General features: G+C 48.8%; 1 protein-coding gene across 1 annotated transcript; it reads left to right on the forward strand.

The window, feature by feature from the left end:
* Positions 1-12,495: 12,495 nt before the first annotated feature.
* LOC133137878 (MARCKS-related protein 1-B-like) lies at positions 12,496-16,003 on the forward strand. The gene is made up of 2 exons (XM_061256278.1): positions 12,496-12,837; positions 14,333-16,003. The coding sequence occupies exons 1-2, from the start codon at positions 12,751-12,753 to the stop codon at positions 14,969-14,971; spliced, it is 726 nt and encodes a 241-aa protein (XP_061112262.1). The 5' UTR covers positions 12,496-12,750; the 3' UTR covers positions 14,972-16,003.
* The last annotated feature ends 3,620 nt before the right edge of the window (positions 16,004-19,623 follow it).

The raw sequence follows: 19,623 nt of genomic DNA on the forward strand, positions 1-19,623 counted from the left end.
GTCTTTGTGATTTACGTTGTGTTTCGGTATTTTCAGTTGGCTAGGTAAGCAGTATTTCATGTTATTGATTGTTTAAGGTTCTGATGGCGGTGGGAATAAATGAGTTTAGGTAAATGTTTTTCCTGATGGAGGGAAAATTTACTAAAATTTTACTTGCTTGATTAATGACTCGGGAGTGCTTTGATTTGCTCTTAACAGATGTGAAGTTGAACCAGGAGGAGATATTGAAGGTGAGAATTGATTCAATAAGTGATCTGTAAACAACTGTTAAAATGTCCTTCTTGACATTAAAATCCCTGAGTTTCCTCAGCAGGAACAGGCGTTGCTGTGCCTTCTTGTACACTGAGTCAGTGTGGTGGGAGAAGGACAGGCAACTATCTATCTCTATACCCAGGTACCTGAAGGCCTCAACCTGCTCCACTGCCTGCCCGGGCAGCCTCTGGGTTTCAAAGAGGGAGTGGAGGGAATTAGGTGTAAATACCGTCACACACACATTCAATAATGAATACAAACTCAATCTGTACTGTCGACAGAGGATAATAATAACCTTCAATGAAACTGCAATTGCAGTTCACTTTAATATGCGTGTGAATTATTATGTTTGAGTATAACGAGCGCTCCGTTATTTGGTTGTGGTTGTCGTTCATTCAGCGACCAACAAGCGCATGACAGTGACGATTACAATGAAATAAACCAAATCAAAGGACAGAAAATAAGAACTGAAAGTCGTGCTCATCTACTTAGAGACGTCACTCTTTTGTTTGGCACTGCACTTAATGGGATCCCCCGTTTAGCTGTGAATGCAGCGATGTTTTCCAAAGAAGAACAGGGAAGATCCGCCCTGGGTTTTTATTTGGATGAATACATGATTGATTAAGACGCGTTCGCCTGTAAGTGGTTCGGGGTTTTATCCATCACTCGTGCTGGCATTTAAAATGTTGAGAAAACGGAAGCAGGGAATGGGGTGAGTTATCTTGCAGAGCTATGGGGGAAAGCTGTGAACGTACAATTAATGTGTTTTTTTTAGAATCCATTATTCAGACTTTAAGCGAGGAGACAGAGCAGGCTCCAGCTTTATGAAAACCTCCATTCCAGCAGACAAATATCAGTTCACCGGCTGCCTCCGGCGATTCTTCTGTTGTGCATTTAAAATAGTCACTTTACAAGATCGTCTTTTTTGTTTCTTTCGCTTGGGGGCGGGGTGGCTGGTCATCTCCCACTCGTTCCTCTCTCTCTCTCTCTCTCCCTCTCCCTCTCTCTCTCTCTGCCGCTCAGATTCTCAAAGCCTTTTGAATTTCTCTAAAGTAAATTCAATACGTGTGTGTGGCATTCAAAACAAAAACTCAGAAAGCCGAGGTTAAATTAAACGATCGCCAAATTAGCATGACTATGCAACCGAAATGAAACTAATAACGTAGAAATTAGAAACACTAAATAAATTGCACATTCATGAATCGCTCTCTCTCTCTCTCGGCTTGTGATGCTCGTCAGTTGACTTGGCTGAAAGGGGAACAATGGAGCCTTTTTTGGGGGGGGGGGGCGTGCAATCTCATCCTGTGCCGAGGCCCGAAGTCTGGGCAGCCACACAAAAAGAGGCATTGACTTCACACGGCAGAGGAGCGGGGAGGGGGGCAGACAGTGGAAGACGGCCTGCGCCGAACGCCATTGAAATGAGTCCGCTGGTCACGGCCAGAGGCGATTTAAACGGCCTCGCAGAGGGGTCGTGTTCCTCACGTAGGCCATCAATACGCCTATTCCGCTCCGCAGGGCGTCGGACATGATGAAACAGATATGACGATAGATTAACCAGATAGGCGAACACAGGCGATGCGTTTTTATTAAGCAACAGGAATGTCCGGTGCCTTGTTTTGTCGCGACAATTAATTAGTAGAATTAGGAATGCTTCGGATTCAACAGAATGGAAACGGTTAATTAAATGTGGAGTTAACGATTTGTCACGCAAGTGATACCATTACTAAGCTGACAAAAAAAAAAAGGCTTGGGTAACGTTGCCACAGCAACCAGCGATGCCGTCACTCTCGCACCAGGCTTAGCCGCACAGAGGCGAAAACGACACGTCTTATTCCTATCCTGTACAAAGGCGGGTTACCCCGAGTGACTGTAATGGTGTTCGTGGTGAACAATTTAAGCGTTCACTCACTGGAGAGCAGCTCTCTCTCTCTCTCTCTCTCTCTCTCTCTCTCTCTCTCTCTCTCTCTCTCACACACACACACACACACACACACACACACACACACACACTGTGTGAGCGGATTAGTGACGTTACTGGACAGTGGACCCCAGAATGTATTGGCGACGATAGCTTCACCGGGTTTGCCGAGTGCGTGTAACGAACAGACCAGGGCGATCTCCCACCAATCCTGCGTGGGGAATCACGGTCGGCCACCTACGATCGTTCAAATGTCCATAACCAACGCTTACGTGCAACTTGAGGGTCGTTTGAGCTTCAGCGTAAAAGACAAATGTGAAAAACAGCTGCATAAAAAAAAAAAAAAAACGGCGGAACATTTGCTGGACTTATACACATAGACACACTGTAGGAACTCGAACAGATGGCTGGGGGTTTGTATCTGAAAGTTTACCATTGTTTCGTGAATTAAACCCCATATTTAATCTCACGAATACGCCTATTTCCATGTTTTTAAAACAACATTGAAAAGTACCTGCTCAATTTTGACTTCTCTACTAGCTGTACATAAATGTGAGCCCAAACTTTTTAAATTTCTTTTTTTATTTTTTATTCAGTATGGTTTGTGAAAGTAAGGCAATTAGCCTAGCATCAATCACTGTCAGATAGGTCAGAATGGAAATGAGTCCACAAAAATGATTGGATTTGATACTGTCAAGTCGACACGACTGAGCTGTGCATATCTGAAATCAGCCAAGGCCTTAAACCCACCTTTCCATCCGCATTCACTGCGATGTTTCTTAATTTAAAAAAAACCCAGCCTTTCTCTTTATCAGGTCTCGAGTCAAACACCCCGACAGTGCCCTTGCATGACTGTAGCTACGGTGTTTGACTACCATGTGAGCTGAGCTGAAACCACCTGCCTCATGACTAAACTATAAAACTGTTAAGCTGCAGATTGGAAAGGACTGTTTGACCTAAGGTAACCTGGCTCACTTCGTACAGGAATGAGTCGCTGAGGCTAGTTTTGGGCACGCAGGCCCGATGAAGGATTTAGACTCTGAATAGAGCAGAGCTTTGTCCGCCCGAGTCGGGAGTCTGGTTCTACACACGCGCAGCTAACGCCGCCATTGTTCCCATACAAAAAAATCAATAAATACATTAAAAAAACACAATACTCCCTTTACAACGTGACAGATGTGGGAGGAATGTACGGAATCCCCGTGGTGCCAGGATGAAGAAGGACATAGAATGTCACTTCATTTTGGTTTTTTATGGATAATGCTGGGTTAGGGTTAGGATTCTCCCGTGTGTGTGTGAGTGTGTGTGTTTGTGCATAAATGTGTGTGTGTGAGTGTGTGTGTGTTTGTGTGTGTGTGTGTGCGTGTGAGTGTGTGTATGTGTGTGTGCGTGTGTGTGTGTGTGAGTGTGTGTGTGTGAGTGTGTGTGAGTGTGTGTGTGTGTGTGTGTGTGTATGTGTGTGTGTGAGTGTGTGTGAGTGTGTGTGTGTGTGTGTGTGTGTGTGAGTGTGTGTGTGTGTGTGTGTGTGTTTGTGTGCGTGTGAGTGTGTGTGAGTGTGTGTGTGTGTATGTGTGTGTGTGTGTGAGTGAGTGTGTGTGAGTGTGTGTGTGTGTGTGTGTGTGTGTGTATGTGTGTGTGTGTAATGACAGTGGGTTGTGGGGGCGGGAGGCACTCTTTCAGAAAACCCGATCTGGCTCCATGAACGCCTGCTCTCATTTACATCTCAAAGGGCTGGTATCTGTGCGCCTGACACCAGCACCGACAACAAGCAGTTAACAGACAGCAGTTAACAGACAGCAGTTAACAGACGGCAGTTAACAGACAGCAGTTAACAGACAGCAGTTAACAGACGGCAGTTAACAGCAGATTCTCGTTTTCTCCCAAGATGCTCTGCGTTTCCGTAGGAACCCACACTATAATTGATTTCATACAGCATATACATTTTTCCCATTCCATTGGCTTGGGAATCAGCATCTGGGAATGCAGCTGCAAACCCACACCCACCCACCCCCCCCCCACCACCGCAATTCCAGACCCCCCCCCCCATGCCAAACCACTGACCCCCCCCCCCCCCACACCAAACCACTGACCCCCCCCGCCCCCGCTCGATTCGGGGGGGTCCAGATGGTGGAGGGGTATATAACGATTCGGGATAGTCAGTCCGTTACCGCCCCACCCCCATTCACACACACACAGGACCCCAATACACCAGGCATTGATCTACTATATCTCCTCTCTCACATACACACACACACACAGGACCCCAATACACCAGGCATTGATCTACTATATCTCCTCTCAGACACACACGCACACACACACATATATAAGATGAGGTCAGAAGCGTGTGATTAGAATGTTCACAGCCTAACATTCTAATGATGATGTGACAAACAATCATTACAATGGAGTTCTAGAACACTGACTTAGAACTCTACTCTTCAAAGGGTTAAAAGTCATATGAAACGGTGATCCTTTGAGGGTACGGAAGGGAGAAAAACAGAGAATCTGTTGTCTTTACCTTTTGATTTCTGAAAATGGGGGGTTGGGGTTGGGCAAGGGGTGTCACTGCATTCGGTTTTTACAAATTTACAAATGAACCAAATCGTGGACAGGAACTCCATGGACAGGAACTCCATGGCGAAATTCCACGAATCATAAAAAATGAATCATGCAAAACATGGTGTTATTCGGTACTTTCCAACTTTTCTTAAGCATACACATTATTTTATTCAATTCAGGTTACATATGGGTCACTATACTTCTAGCACAAATTAGCAGTTAACCAGTTTGAAAATATATAGGCATACTTAATCGTACTTTAACATTTGATTAATGGTGGTTTCTTGCATTTCCATAAGCTCTGTAATGAATGACAAAGGTTCATTGGATTACATTTTCTACAGTTGACACTGTGGTTTCTTGCATTTCCATAAGCTTAATTAATGATATAGGTTCATTGGATTATATATTGATTATATGAGTAAATAGGCAGCATACATGATACATTGATCATAGGCCGCATACATATTGGTGCACTTTTGGCCTGAAGCTTTAAGAGTTTTGGAGGAACCAGCGTCCCCAACTCTAATGGTTTGGCGGTTTAGTCTGATTTTGACTTGTGATTGATTTGTCATAAAACAGAGGAAGAACACCTTGTTCTGTGAATTTTCAGAGTCAATAAACCCCCACATCTCCCCCCACTCTATGGAAGTAACCCTGCAGAGAAAGGGGGGTGGGGTGTATGTTTGTGTGGGTGTGAGGTGGGGTGTGTGTGTGTGAGGGGGTGTGTATGTGTGTGTGTGTGTATGTATGGGGGGGTGAGGTGGGGTGTGTGTGTGTGTGGGGGGGGGGGGTGAGGTGGGGTGTGTGTGTGGGGGTGAGGTGGGGTGTATGTGTGTGGGGGTGAGGTGGGGTGTGGGTGGGTGTGTGTGTGTGTGGGGGTGAGGTGGGGTGTGTGTGTGTGTGTGGGGGGGGGTGAGGTGGGGTGTGTGTGTGTGTGTGGGGGTGAGGTGGGGTGTGTGTGTGTGTGTGGGGGTGAGGTGGGGTGTGGGTGTGTGTGTGTGTGGGGGTGAGGTGGGGTGTGTGTGTGTGGGGGTGAGGTGGGGTGTGGGTGTGTGTGTGGGGGTGAGGTGGGGTGTGTGTGTGTGTGGGGGTGAGGTGGGGTGTGTGTGTGTGTGTGTGTGTGTGTGGGGGGGTGAGGTGGGGTGTTTGTGTGTGTGTGTGGGGGGGTGAGGTGGGGTGTGTGTGTGTGTGTGTGTGTGTGTGTGGGGGGTGAGGTGGGGTGTGTGTGTGTGTGTGTGTGTGTGTGGGGGGGTGAGGTGGGGTGTGTGTGTGTGTGTGTGGGGGGGTGAGGTGGGGTGTGTGTGTGTGTGTGTGTGTGGGGGGGGTGAGGTGGGGTGTGTGTGTGTGTGTGTGTGTGTGTGTGTGTGTGGGGGGGTGAGGTGGGGTGTGTGTGTGTGTGTGTGGGGGGGTGAGGTGGGGTGTGTGTGTGTGTGTGTGTGTGGGGGGGGTGAGGTGGGGTGTGTGTGTGTGTGTGTGTGTGTGTGTGGGGGGGGTGAGGTGGGGTGTGTGTGTGTGTGGGGGTGAGGTGGGGTGTGGGTGTGTGTGTTTGTGGGGGGGGGGGGGTGGGGGGGGGTGGAGGATAATTCTTTGGTAGCATAAGCAGTCCTCACATTCCACAGCTGACACTGGAGATGATGTCATCACCCGGGGGGGGGGGGGGGATTTATGGTCTCTGTCCCTGCTTTTCCAGGGGCCTCCGCAGTCCCCCGATTTTACAGACCTGAGGAGTTCTGGCAAGATAACCCCTGACCGGCAAACTCTCCACACACATGAGGCTAAAAGAGATCCAAGCTCTTTTTAAAAAAATATGGAATTTGTCTGTCACAGACTGGAATTCTACCGAAGATCACTCTGGTGGGAAAGGGTCGGAGGTCGTAGGGGTCATGTGACTGGTGTCCGGGGGTTCAAGCCTTGCCGTGCGGGGCCTGCAGACCAGGTGCTGATCGGGGGGGCGGGGTGGGGGGGTGATGGCACATCTCCAGGAACAGGGTTGGGCAGCCCTGCTCTAGCTGTTGAATGAGGGGTTAAGGCCTGTTTTAATGCTCAGCTGTAACGACCAGAACAGGACGCACACAGCTCCCATCTCCGCACCAGGCCCCGCGGCAGAGCAAACAGAACGAAACGCATCCTCACCGCCAGGCTATCCTATGATCCTCAGCAGAGACGCCCCGCTAATCCATTTCATCCTAATGGCTGTGACCTCTGACCCCTTTATGGAGACGGCAGGATATCAGGACACTGCTTCACTGTTCCCTGTCCCGTGAACGGCATCACACAGTACCACCAAATCAGAAGTTTGGAGTCACGCATCGATTGGCCTGGGCCGTGTCCTCTGGGCCTCTCTCTGGACCTCTCTCTGGGCCTCTCTCTGGACCTCCCTCTGGACCTCTCTCTGGGCCTCTCTCTGGACCTCTCTCTGGGCCTCTCTCTGGACCTCTCTCTGGGCCTCCCTCTGGACCTCTTTCTGGACCTCTCTCTGGACCTCCCTCTGGGCCTCTCTCTGGACCTCTCTCTGGGCCTCTCTCTGGACCTCTCTCTGGACCTCCCTCTGGGCCTCTCTCTGGACCTCTCTCTGGGCCTCCCTCTGGACCTCTCTCTGGACCTCTCTCTGGGCCTCCCTCTGGAACTCTCTCTGGACCTCCCTCTGGGCCTCTCTCTGGACCTCTCTCTGGGCCTCCCTCTGGACCTATCTCTGGGCCTCTCTCTGGACCTCTCTCTGGACCTCTCTCTGGACCTCTCTCTGGGCCTCTCTCTGGACCTCTCTCTGGACCTCTCTCTGGGCCTCTCTCTGGACCTCTCTCTGGGCCTCTCTCTGGACTCAACGCGTGACTTCCGGGTTAAGTTGAGAAAGGCAACCCTTCATTTCACAGCCCGTTACTCAACCCATAACTTACTGGGGAAGCACCGGGTACTTATTAGGTAGCTGTTGTCATTTCAGAGGTAGGCACTATGAAACGGGCTGTAAAACGTATTAATATAGTACTCACGTACGGTACCTACTGACTTTGTTGAGTACATACCACTGAATCCAGAATACTTACCTAATAATTACCCAAGTACCAATGCAACTTGCCCAGTAAGCACTATGTAATTAAAGAGGTACTCTGAGAACTGGGAGTCTGGACAGAGATGTCACGTCTGTGCAGACGAACGCTGTCGGCATCCAGCCTGGGTCAAGTACAGAATCGATTTGGATTCTGATACCTCTCTGTGCTCGACTGACCCAGCCTGGTGCGGCTGAGCCCACCAAGAGGCCCAGAAGGCGGGGTTTGCACTTTCCACTGGTCCCAAAAGCTCAGTAATGCATAGAGGAGTATTGCGTAGTCCAAAACAATTACGTATTTGACCCAGGTCTGAGCAGAGCAGAGTCTCTGGAGAGCTGCACTGCTCAAATTCTGAACTCGCCTGCAATTTAAAGAAGGTGGGGGTTGGCGGGGGGGGGGGGGGGGGGGGGGGGGCGAGAGAAAGGAGGTGAGCATTCAAGGAGGAGCCCACAGAAAAAATTACATTTGTTAAATTTTTTTAAAAAAGAGCAATATTCTTTCAGGGCCAAAATGCCTTGCTACGCCAGCGCACACGAACACCGGAATACAGGATGAGGACAACGGGCCGTTCTGCTCGTCTAGGCTTGTCATTAACCTTAAAACTAGCCAGTGTCCCCAAACCAGAGTTCACGTGCGGAAACCTACGGTCCCCGTGAAGTACCGGCGCCGACTCCATTCCAGTCCAATCTGCTCCGCGAATGAGCCGCTGAAACGCAATTCGCTCGTTAATTGAAAAATCCGCAGAGAGAACTGCAGGCGCTTTTCAAACTCGTGAAATGAACTGAATTCCAATTAATTTTCCTGGACCTGACTGAACTGAAATCTGACCCCCAAATCCTGGGACGTTTTACATGGCGCGTCCCTAGAAGAATAAATAGATATATTGTATTGGGGCTATAGGTTAGTCTCGTGGAATGCCACTGGAATTTTACCCCATGGGGTGGGGGTATTTATCGCCGCGGGGGGGGGCGGGTCATGGACCGAGGGGTGGTTCAGATGTAAACGGTAAATGGTAGGAATTTATATAGCGCCTTTATCCAAAGCGCGGTAGAATTGTTGCTTCTCGTTCACCCATTCATGCACACACTCACACGCCGGCGGCGAATGGCCGTACAGTACGGAGGAAGAGCTACACACAACAAACGACTGCTTGTGCCCCCGCTATGAAATCCAGAGTGAGAATGCGATGCCGACCTTGCGGCTAGCGTGTGTTTCCATGTGACGCTTTTAAAACGGCGAACTGACTGATGTTTTTTTTACGGTCGCGGCTGCTGTGCTGAAGTGCCTTTCAATCTTGCGTCTCCTGAGTCTTGGAAGTGACGTTTTTTTAACCTTCAGGGAAAAACTGAGTTGAAAAAACCGACTTTTATGTCTAACAACTCTGGTGTTGTGCAAAATGCGTGTACGTCATTCATGGAGTTCATTGTGCATACAGTATATTTATATTTATATTATATTTAGACGGTTTTTGTTTCAAAGTCCTGCACACAGTTTTAGTGTCCAAGCAATATGGGCTTATAAGACCTCGCTTTACGCCTGCTCTTTAGAGGCGGAGTAATTTCACGCACAATTCGACCCTCGTTAATGGCGTGAACTGTAGTCAATGCAACGGAATACATCATGAGCCACACTTATAGTATCTCTGCCCTGTATTTGCGTGATCCACCCTTAAATGCATATGCATTAGGGACTCGCCTTGATCACGCGCATACTGCGGTTCTAGTCCCGTGCGCCAGTTTGATACGTAAGACGCATGTTTCCTGGGCACAATGCGTCATATGTGCGCCTTGAAATCATCGCAAAAGGCTCAGTGCATCTGGCCTATAGTGCCCACACACTGCACACACAGAGCATTCGAGGACGTGGTCAAACACGTAATTGTTTTGGATTCAAATCATGTTCTACGCTTATTCATCTTGTCTGGTGGCTCGTAACCTGTGGAATACTTTCAAAGTGCAAAGCCCGCCCTCTGCTCCTCGAGGTTGGCTCGATTGCCCCAGGCAAGGTCAATCGAGGACAAAAAAGTATTTGAATCCAAAACAAATGACCCAAGTCTGGAGCACTCTGACAAACCTCCTAACTGAAACACCAGTTACTTGCGCTTTTGCATAAACGGCATCTCCGTGAGTCAGGGGAGGCAGTGTTCAATGGTTAAGGGCTTGCAACTCCATACGCTTGGTTCCCAGACACCGCTAAAGTACCCCTGAGTATGATACTTAACCTGATCTGCTTCAGCATATACGCAGCTGTATAAATAGGTTGTAAGTAGGGGGGGGGGGGGGGGGGGGGGGAGTGCAGGTTCCTCTGGAGTAGAGTGTATCCTAAATGCCTAAAACCCAATTGTGTGTCGTGGAGGGCCGAGAGGTTTTCATTATTCCAACCAATCACTACACCAGCTGATTTCACTAATTAACACACCTTCAACCGGAGAGGAGGGAACCAATCAGTGAAATCAGCAGGTGTAGCGATTGTTTGGAGTAATGAAAACCTGCGTACGAAACGGTGTACAAATAAATAAAAAAATAAACATAAATAAAAACGTTCCGTTGTCATAACGATACCGACGCAGCCATCTCTCGTGTCCTGTTTCTATTTCTGTACACGCGTTGTGAAACTATCTGGCCTTGACACTTCCCTTTTTAAAAAGTAAAAAAAAAATCCCCACAGCAATGCTGTATTCTCTTCGTCTCTTCGTCTGGTGGTCGGGGGGGGGTTTCCCTTGACTCTGGAAATCCAGAAGTTTGAAACGGAGTATTTTGCACCGCTGGAGTTTACTATAAATTCCCATTCCTGTCACAGCCGAGAGTTTATGAGAAAGTGAGGAATGCCAGCCATTTCAAAAGAACAAGAACAAAACAAACAACTACTTCTGGAACCTTTATTTTATTCCGCCTTTGGGGCGGTTAATTTCTGGTCCGATGACAGTTGCAGGTCCGCAACGACACAACCGGCGGCGTCGACGTCACGCGGTCAGCCCAGAAGCTTGTGATTTTATCTCGCTTCACCTTTACGGCAGAAAACACGAGAAGTAGAGCGTAACCAGCCCCTACCTCCAATGAAAGAAAGAAGAAAAAAAACTTTAAATTCCTGTCTGTCATGACTCAAAAGACGCTAGGCTATAAGATGACAGGTTTATTAATAAAGATTGGTATCAGTAAGCGGAAATGGGAAATATAGACATATAGGCTAGCCTATATATCTCATATATACGAGTCATTACATGGCCTATTTGATCCCGTGTGGGTTTTATGACAACGTTGAGCTGTGAGTCCCGGTGTAGGGCCTACGTGTCTGAAATCCTGAGGAGGGCAAAGCTAATGTTACTTCATTCCCTTCAAACTCAAAGTCCCGTCATGCTAACCGAACGCGACGGTGGACTGAAATGACCTGACCTCGCTCTCGAAGCGGCCACGGTGCGTCCGGAATCCGGACAACCGGTGAGCCTCGCGTGGCCTACTATCGCCATTAAAAACCATGTCAGTGACCGAGGGTTTCAGCGCCCGTGTAGCTACAACACTGAGAATTTGCGTCTCGTGATTTCGCCAGCCCGGCTGCGTTTGTGATTCTTCAGTTCAGATTCAATTCTTAAAAGCGGTGTTTTGAAAATGTTGTTATTAGGCCACCGTGGCGATGATTTTGACAATGTGTACGCTACGATGTTAATATTGCCATTAGAATATGAATATCATGTTACCGTTGGTTAGTCATTATAGGCTATAAACTGACAAATAATAGGCTATAATGCAACTGGATTGCATGAGGAAATAAGTAAACAAATGAATAAATAAAAACATTACTAAGGAAATCCGAGGCTCCGCTGACAACATAGACAGAATGTACCATGATGCAGCGTTTCATTGACCCATGGGCATGGCGAAGGCACGCGCCGGTGACGTACGCTGACTTACAGCTACGTAACGAAGCGAGATGGAGACCCTCGATAACAGTGCAGCCGGGGGCAAGAGATTCTGTGAGCGGTGAGGAGTCTGACTGCGAATGACCAAATTACCCCAGTAGCAGAAAACCACTATTTGTACAGTGTAGCATACTTTGTTGCTCTTTCAAAGAACCTTTGTATTCACTTGCTATCATGTGATGGAATGTATGGCATTCTGTGTTGTACTTCATTCTGTGTTGCACAAGGCACATTTTAATAACACTGTCGTCAAATAGAATTAAAATTAGATTAGCACTGGCAGTACTTTTTTCTCCGCTTTACCAAAAAACGTACAGAAACGGTGACACCAGAACCTGGAACCAAACAGTGAGTTTTGCCGACGTATCCCTCGTGTATTCCATAGTCTGAATGAGTAGACTATTGCAAAGTCACCGGCGACGGGCTCTGTCTAAACTGAAAGCTGCCATACCGAGGGAAAACGCGTGAAAGTTTTTAGCATTGTTGCGCAGTAGACGACAGAAAAGCAAATTAAAACCCAAACTAATAACATACTCTTCCTTCAAATCGCTAAAAGACGCAGCAGTACTGTCTAAATTAGTATTCCAGTTTTTGGGTGAGACAGTGAGCTCGTAAGGGTACTTTCTTTGCCCCCATAGCTCACAGCAATTTGTTGATATGACCGACCTACTATACGCCGCGATGCCGGAGACAGGAGAGGGGGGGTCGAAGCCCCGGCTCTCGGTCGCAGATTGGGTACTATTCTATCGCCACGCCTATGGGTGGAGTTCTGAATTATTTTTGAGGCTGGGTAGCGCGAGCCACACTTGTAGACATCGCTGTGCTCCCGGGTCGTGAATATTGAGCTGCTGGATTTTTTTTTTCTGTGAAGAAACTTTTCATTCCGAAGTGGGGGAAAAAAAAGAAGAAGGATTTGTCTCCAACCGTCTGGCTACCAGTTGCATTTCCTACCAGTGGTGGATTTTAAATCTAAAAATACCGTTGAGGTTTCATTTTTAGATCTATTTTTTAGTTTTTTTTTTGGTTTGCCAACTAGTTAAGTCACATAAAGGAAGATGGGGTCGCAGTCGTCCAAGGGTGGAGTAGCCGTGGAGGGGAACGCCGCCGCCGCTGACGCAAGTGCCGCTAAAATTAATGGCCAGGTAATACCCTCGCTTTGCCCGCATTGACATTCCACGCACACCCCCCTGAACGCGAAATGGCCAGGTCTGCTACAGCCGAAGCGCGGTGTCTGGTGTAATGATGGATAGCGAACCGGCTTTGCACCTGAATGGAAATCGAATTGATGACCCATATCTGACCTAGATTTGACTGGCAGAAGCCTTTCAAACGAAGACCGGTTTTTTTTTTTTTTTTAAACGAGAAAAGTTTGTTGTGATGTTAACGTTACATCTTTTTGAGCTGACGATGGTCAGTTGGTTATCCAGCTAACATCGATTGCATCTCCGAAAGCCGACCAGGCATGGGCAAATATGCGCTATTTTTCGGATCCGAATATGGAATACGAGGTTGTTTTGCGCCTAATTTGTCAGCTTCTGTGTAGAATTCTGTATGGATTTTTGTTTACCAGTGAAGCTGAGTGTAAACGTAGCTATTGATATCCGTACTGTCGTTTGATTAATCCACTTCCACGCCATTTGGCCGCTGCTTTCTGTGGGGGCTCAGAAAAACGATCGATAGTCTAGGCGAGCGAACAAAAGCCGTCGAGCATACTTCTGCTAGGGGGTGCAAATGGAAAAAGTAGAGGCGCATTTTGCACAGTCGCAAGCGATGCACACCGAATCTAGCTCTCGGTGGTGTGACTGAAATCGGAACTAGCTAGTCTAGATCTCGGTCCTGTGTTTTTTTGTGTAACTAGCAAAGTCTCTCTCTCTCTCGCTCGCTCTCGTGTGTGTTTGAATGCGGCGTTCGTGCAAAAGGGAGCTCTCTGTCTGCCCATGCGTTTGCTGTCTGGCTTGGCGAGCTCGGTCTGTCTGGAACGTGAAAGGGATGGCGAATTCATTTTTGGTGGCCGTTTTTTATTAATTTATTGTCTGTTTTATAAAAACCAGTCAAATGTTATACGTACAAACAATCATTGAGAGCTTAGCAGCAATGGCGAAACCAACCTGCCGGTTTTTGTTCAAATGACTGCTAAATAATTGTGAATCTTTTAAAATGTCGAGCTAAGGATAACCTAAACTTACATTAAAATGTAACATAAGGAAAGATGCTCTGCCCAAATCTTTGTCTAACAATGGCCAAAGCGCAGATTTGTGTCCTCGTTCAGCCACGTCTGTATCCACACAATTGCCACCGGTAGTTTCTAGTGGTACGTGCACGTACGGCTCGACTGGCTTCTTTTGTTTGGAGTTGAGTATTCGCATTAGTTGAACTGGACCGCCCCCTAGTGCCGCGGTGTGGCACTGCAAGGCGTGACCTGCAAAACTAATTAGAATCGGCGCTCTAAGAATGTATGTCACGATACTGTTTCTAAATATCGAAATCTCCCCGAGAATTCCTAATGAGGTATGTTTAAAATAAAAATAAATTAACGATGTTGGTATGGCCCCATGACAAGTTTAATTGGCTATGGTTCTGGATCTGGTGACTTCGAAATTAGCAACGCTAATTTATTCCGTTTCTTGTCCGCTACAGGAGAACGGCCACGTGAAGACCAACGGCGACGTCTCTGCTAAGCCCGACGGGGAAGCGGCCGCCGCCAACGGCAGCGGTGCGGCGGAGGGCGCCGCGAAGGAGGCGGAGTCGGCGGGCGGGGATGCCATCGAGCCGGCGCCCACCGCGGAGGGCGACGCCGCCAAGCCGGAGGGCGAGGCCGCGCCCAAGGAGACCAAGAAGAAGAAGTTCTTCTCCTTCAAGAGCTCCTTCAAGTTCAAGGGCCTCCCACTGAAGAAGTCCAAGAAGCCCGGCGCGGAGCCCAAGGAGGAGGCCGCTAACGGCGACGCCGCTAACGCTAACGCCGCCGCCGTCGCCGTGGGCGACGAGAAGCCGGCAGAGAACGGGCCGGCGGCCGAGGCGGGCGAGGAGAAGGAGGAGAAGAAGGAGGAGGAGGCGGCGGCGGAGACGACGGCGGCGGAACCGGCGCCCGAGGAGGAGGTCAAGGCCGAGGAGGAGGTCAAGGCCGAGGCCGCGCCCGTCGCCGCGGAGACCAGCGAGGCCGCCAAGCCTGAGGAGGGGGCCCCGGAGACCAGCGAACCCCCTGCGCCCGCCGACCCCGCCCCCGCCCCCGCCGAGGACACGACGCCCGCCGCGCCCTCCGAACCCAAGGAGGAGTGAGCTGAGCGTGCTCACACGCCGAGGACTCTGGGAACTGTTGTTTTTCAAGATTAAAAAAAAAAAAAAAAAAGATTAAAAAAACAAAAGAAAGGAAAGAAATACAAAAATATATATAAATATATATGAGACTTCTCGTGCCACGTTCTTTAAAAAATGTAAAATATTATACAAAAAAGAGAAAGAAAAAAAATACAATTATCACATAGCTGATTTCATCCACAAGTTCACTGCTGTTTTTTGGGTTTTTTTGGAGGGTAAATCTTCTGCTGATGGACCCTTTCGACCCCCCCACCCCCGACGTCCCTGGTGAAGGGGCATGCCAGTTCCCTGTTTGATGGCATGCGGTTCATTGTGGGGGGTCGAGGGTCATGATGTTTTGGAATGGAGCGTCCGTGGAAGGAATCAAGATGATCACTTTTTTTTGTTCGTTTTTTTTTGTTTCCCCTTCCCCGCCCTTCTTGCCCAGAGAGTGGGTAGTTTTTAAAATGGATCCCGGTCTCTACGATGGCAGAACTGAGCAAGGGGTGACCTCATGCTCCACTTTTACCGGACTGTTATATGGACATGATAATTATCCTTCCAGAAAATAAAAACATTAACTTTTAGAATATTACAGTATTCCTGTTTTACCCCCCCCCCCCCCCCCCCGCCTGCCGGCCCCCTCCCCCCAGTATTATGTGCTGTATAGGAGGAGGAGAGCATTCTAAAGATGGAGAAGCTTATAGTCTGTTTGTTTACAGTGTACTTTCATTTTTTTTAATTTTATTATTTTGGCTAAGAACACTTTTTTTCAGTCTGCTGTTCGAATTCCTACTTCTTGCATCCGAGGCGGATTGTGGCACAAGACGGCAGCCGTTGATTCATGTCTTTTTTCTTTTTTTGTGTCTCTGTAAATACGTTTTTGGCCAATGTCTTCTTTTTTTTTCTTTTTTTTTCTCTTTATTTTGCTAACGTTTAAAGATGATGTTAATGGTTTTATTGTAACGTTAATAAGGGTGAATAAATGTTTGGCCCATACAGGCTACCGTGTAACCTCTGCATTGCTCCTTTGCCTTCTGTTGGGCGGGCGGGCGGGCGGGGGGGGGGTTGGGAATGACTCGGGAGATTCAAGGGTCACCGTGGATACAGAACACTCTTAGTAAGATGACGGTGAAATTCCCTGGAACGGGAATATCGGGAATATTGGGAAAGGGAACTCGAGCGTCTCAGCGGACGGAGCACACCAAGCGGCTTGGGGATTCTGCAGCAGTCTCCATGGTTGCGTACTTCCTGTTGCTGGGGGGGGGGAAGGAAGCGCAGTAGAGCTCTTACGCACCATGCCCCCTGTGACCTGCACACAAACCCCCCCCCCCACCCCCCCGGCTACCTCAGTAAAACCCAGACCTTTATCCACAAAAACCCCCAAAAGTTTCCGTTTTCGGCGTTTAATGCTTGGGTGGTGTCGTGGAGGTTACGTAATTACACAGATCAGTTGGCTTTGGCAGGTCATAACCACAGCACAGCAGGGCCTACTGAAGCTCTCACTCTCATTCTCACTCTCGCTCTTTACAGTTCTGAAATTTGATGGAAGATCTATAATTTTGCTACAGATCATATCTACACCATGAAGTTCCACAGTGTACAGGGTTCCTGTAAACCCAGTTGGGGGTTATTCTCACACCTTCCCCCGGGTGCTTCCTCCAGATGCCAGGTTGAGGCAGATGCCCACCCACGTAACTCACAAGTGACTTCTTCTTTCTCCTCCAAAGCGATTATTACGTCTTCAATCTTGTGCGTACCAATGAGCATCTGAACAGTGGGATCAAGTACTGTTCAATAACTGGAACATTTCCGCAGAAATGTAAAATTACAACAGGCCAAATCAGAGTGAGAAGGCAGGTAAAGGTAAGGCAGGTAAAATCCTTTTGTGGCCAATGCAAACACAAGCAGAGACAAGCCAACGAAAGGTTAAAAACAAGCAGAACTTTGTCACCTCATTCTGAAGAGGATCCTATTCCCACCAACACACCATTTCATTTAAAGGTCAAAATGTATTTTGGGGGTGTTCTTCCAGGAAGCTCTCCCTCGACACACACCTGCACGTTGTTGAGTAAAAGGACTCAGACTCACATAGCTGCATTGCATTCATGTTGGGCTACGCACGCGCGTTTCATGCACGTCAACTTGACACGCGTACGAGAACAACCTTAAAGCCGCCTCCGCACCGCCGCTCCGGTGTGCAGACAACACGCATTAGCCTAATCGACCCGCGACCTGGAAACAAGGTTCTTGCAAACGAAACCACGCGCCCACTTTCGGTGGTGACGCTTACAGTATCTCACCGTTGTCAGTTCGCCCCCACCCCGTCAGTTCAGCTCAGTTCGCGGGCACTGTAAAGGGCCCGTACACATTTCACTATTGACCCAGTTCGTAGCTGTTCCTCGAAAATTCGAGCTGACAGAGACTCTCACCTGGACATCGTGACAGAGACACTCACCTGGACGTGTGACAGAGACTCTCACCTGCACATTGTGACAGAGACTCTCACCTGGACATCGTGACAGAGACTCTCACCTGGACATCGTGACAGAGACTCTCACCTGGACATCGTGACAGAGACTCTCACCTGGACGTGTGACAGAGACTCTCACCTGGACATCGTGACAGAGACTCTCACCTGGACGTGTGACAGAGACTCTCACCTGGACGTGTGACAGAGACTCTCACCTGGACATCGTGACAGAGACTCTCACCTGGACATCGTGACAGAGACTCTCACCTGGACATCGTGACAGAGACTCTCACCTGGACATCGTGACAGAGACTCTCACCTGGACGTGTGACAGAGACTCTCACCTGGACGTGTGACAGAGACTCTCACCTGGACGTGTGACAGAGACTCTCACCTGGACATCGTGACTGAGACTCTCACCTGGACGTGGGACAGAGACTCTCACCTGGACGTGTGACAGAGACTCTCACCTGCACATCGTGACAGAGACTCTCACCTGCACATCGTGACAGAGACTCTCACCTGGACGTGTGACAGAGACTCTCACCTGGACATCGTGACAGAGACTCTCACCTGGACATCGTGACAGAGACTCTCACCTGCACATCGTGACAGAGACTCTCACCTGCACATCGTGACAGAGACTCTCACCTGGACGTGTGACAGAGACTCTCACCTGCACATCGTGACAGAGACTCTCACCTGGACATGTGACAGAGACTCTCACCTGGACGTGTGACAGAGACTCTCACCTGGACGTGTGACAGAGACTCTCACCTGGACGTGTGACAGAGACTCTCACCTGGACGTGTGACAGAGACTCTCACCTGGACGTGGCCCTGCCGTGCAGCGTGCCGATGTTCACGGACGCCTCATGATCTCATCTCATGCGCTCATGGATCGCAGATCAACGCTGCCCGCTGAAATGTGACATCAAGCAGGCCTGCGTGACCTCACACGCGGTCACACCTGGGTGTGGGGGTCACGGGCTCCTGGGTGTGGGGGTCACGGGCTCCTGGGTGTGGGTCAAACGCAGAGGACACACTACCCCCGGCGGGCTCAATAACTTCAGCCTGAACTCTATGACTTCATAAAGTTCTCCTCCTACGGGGTACCCAGCACCAGAGCTGATGGACGTGGTGAGGGTTTCCTTCCCAGCGCAGCGGTGAGTGAGGTGTGCATTAGGACCCTGGAGCTCAAGGGCGGCTCCTGACAGCCCCACTCAAAGGATACGGCATCACACAAGGTCAGTTAAATCTTCTGAAATGCCTCGCGACTTCAGGAAACTCCAGCGTGAAAATGGCTTTAGGTGTGAATTGATTTTTATTGTTTCTTTCCTCCCACAACGTCAGTGTGGACCAAGAAAGACGGGAGCGGTTTTGAAAAGCTAAATATCGAAATTGATTTGTGTCGATTTCGCAATATTCCGTCACGTAATGCTAAGTTCTTGAACTAAATAGGCAAAGTTGCAACCATTAACTGAATCAAAGGGGCAGGGGGGAGGCACCAGCCTTTGGATGCAGACAGATGTCACATATGTGCATGCATACAGTCTTGAAATAGATGTGCATATGCTAGATTATATAATAATTTGCTCCATACATAGCTGATGCTTTTTTCCAAAGCAACTCACAGTTGATGAGACTAAGCCCCCCTGGAGCAATGTGGGGTTAACCGGACCTGACCGATGAGGTTCTTACCATGGCTACACCGGGGCATGAACCACCTAAGGTGGCTAAGGTGCTTTTCTGCTTCCCATTCAAGCACCTTAGCCACTAGGCTACAGGCTGCCCCTCATTATGCTAAACAGGCTAATAACTCATAACTGCAGTCCATCGATTTCCCATTAACTGACTGGCCCTTCATCAGCTCTCTCCCACGCTCTCACCTACCATTTTAAGGACATTATTTTACACTGTGCAGGTGAACAGATGTGTTTATTCTGCTTTTGGACAGTGGCCAGGGTGTGTCTGTGTGTTGTGTGTGTGTATGTGTATGCGAGTATGTGTCTGTGTGTGTGAGTGTGTTGTGTGAGTGTGTGTGGGTGTGTTGCGTGAGTGTGTATGCAAGTGTGTGTCTGTGTGTGTGAGTGTGTATGCGAGTGTATGTCTGTGTGTGTGAGTGTGTTGTGTGAGTGTGTGTGGGTGTGTGTCTGTGTGTG

The sequence above is a fragment of the Conger conger genome, chromosome 1 (assembly GCF_963514075.1).
Source record: "Conger conger chromosome 1, fConCon1.1, whole genome shotgun sequence".
NCBI classification, from domain to species: Eukaryota; Metazoa; Chordata; class Actinopteri; order Anguilliformes; family Congridae; genus Conger; species Conger conger.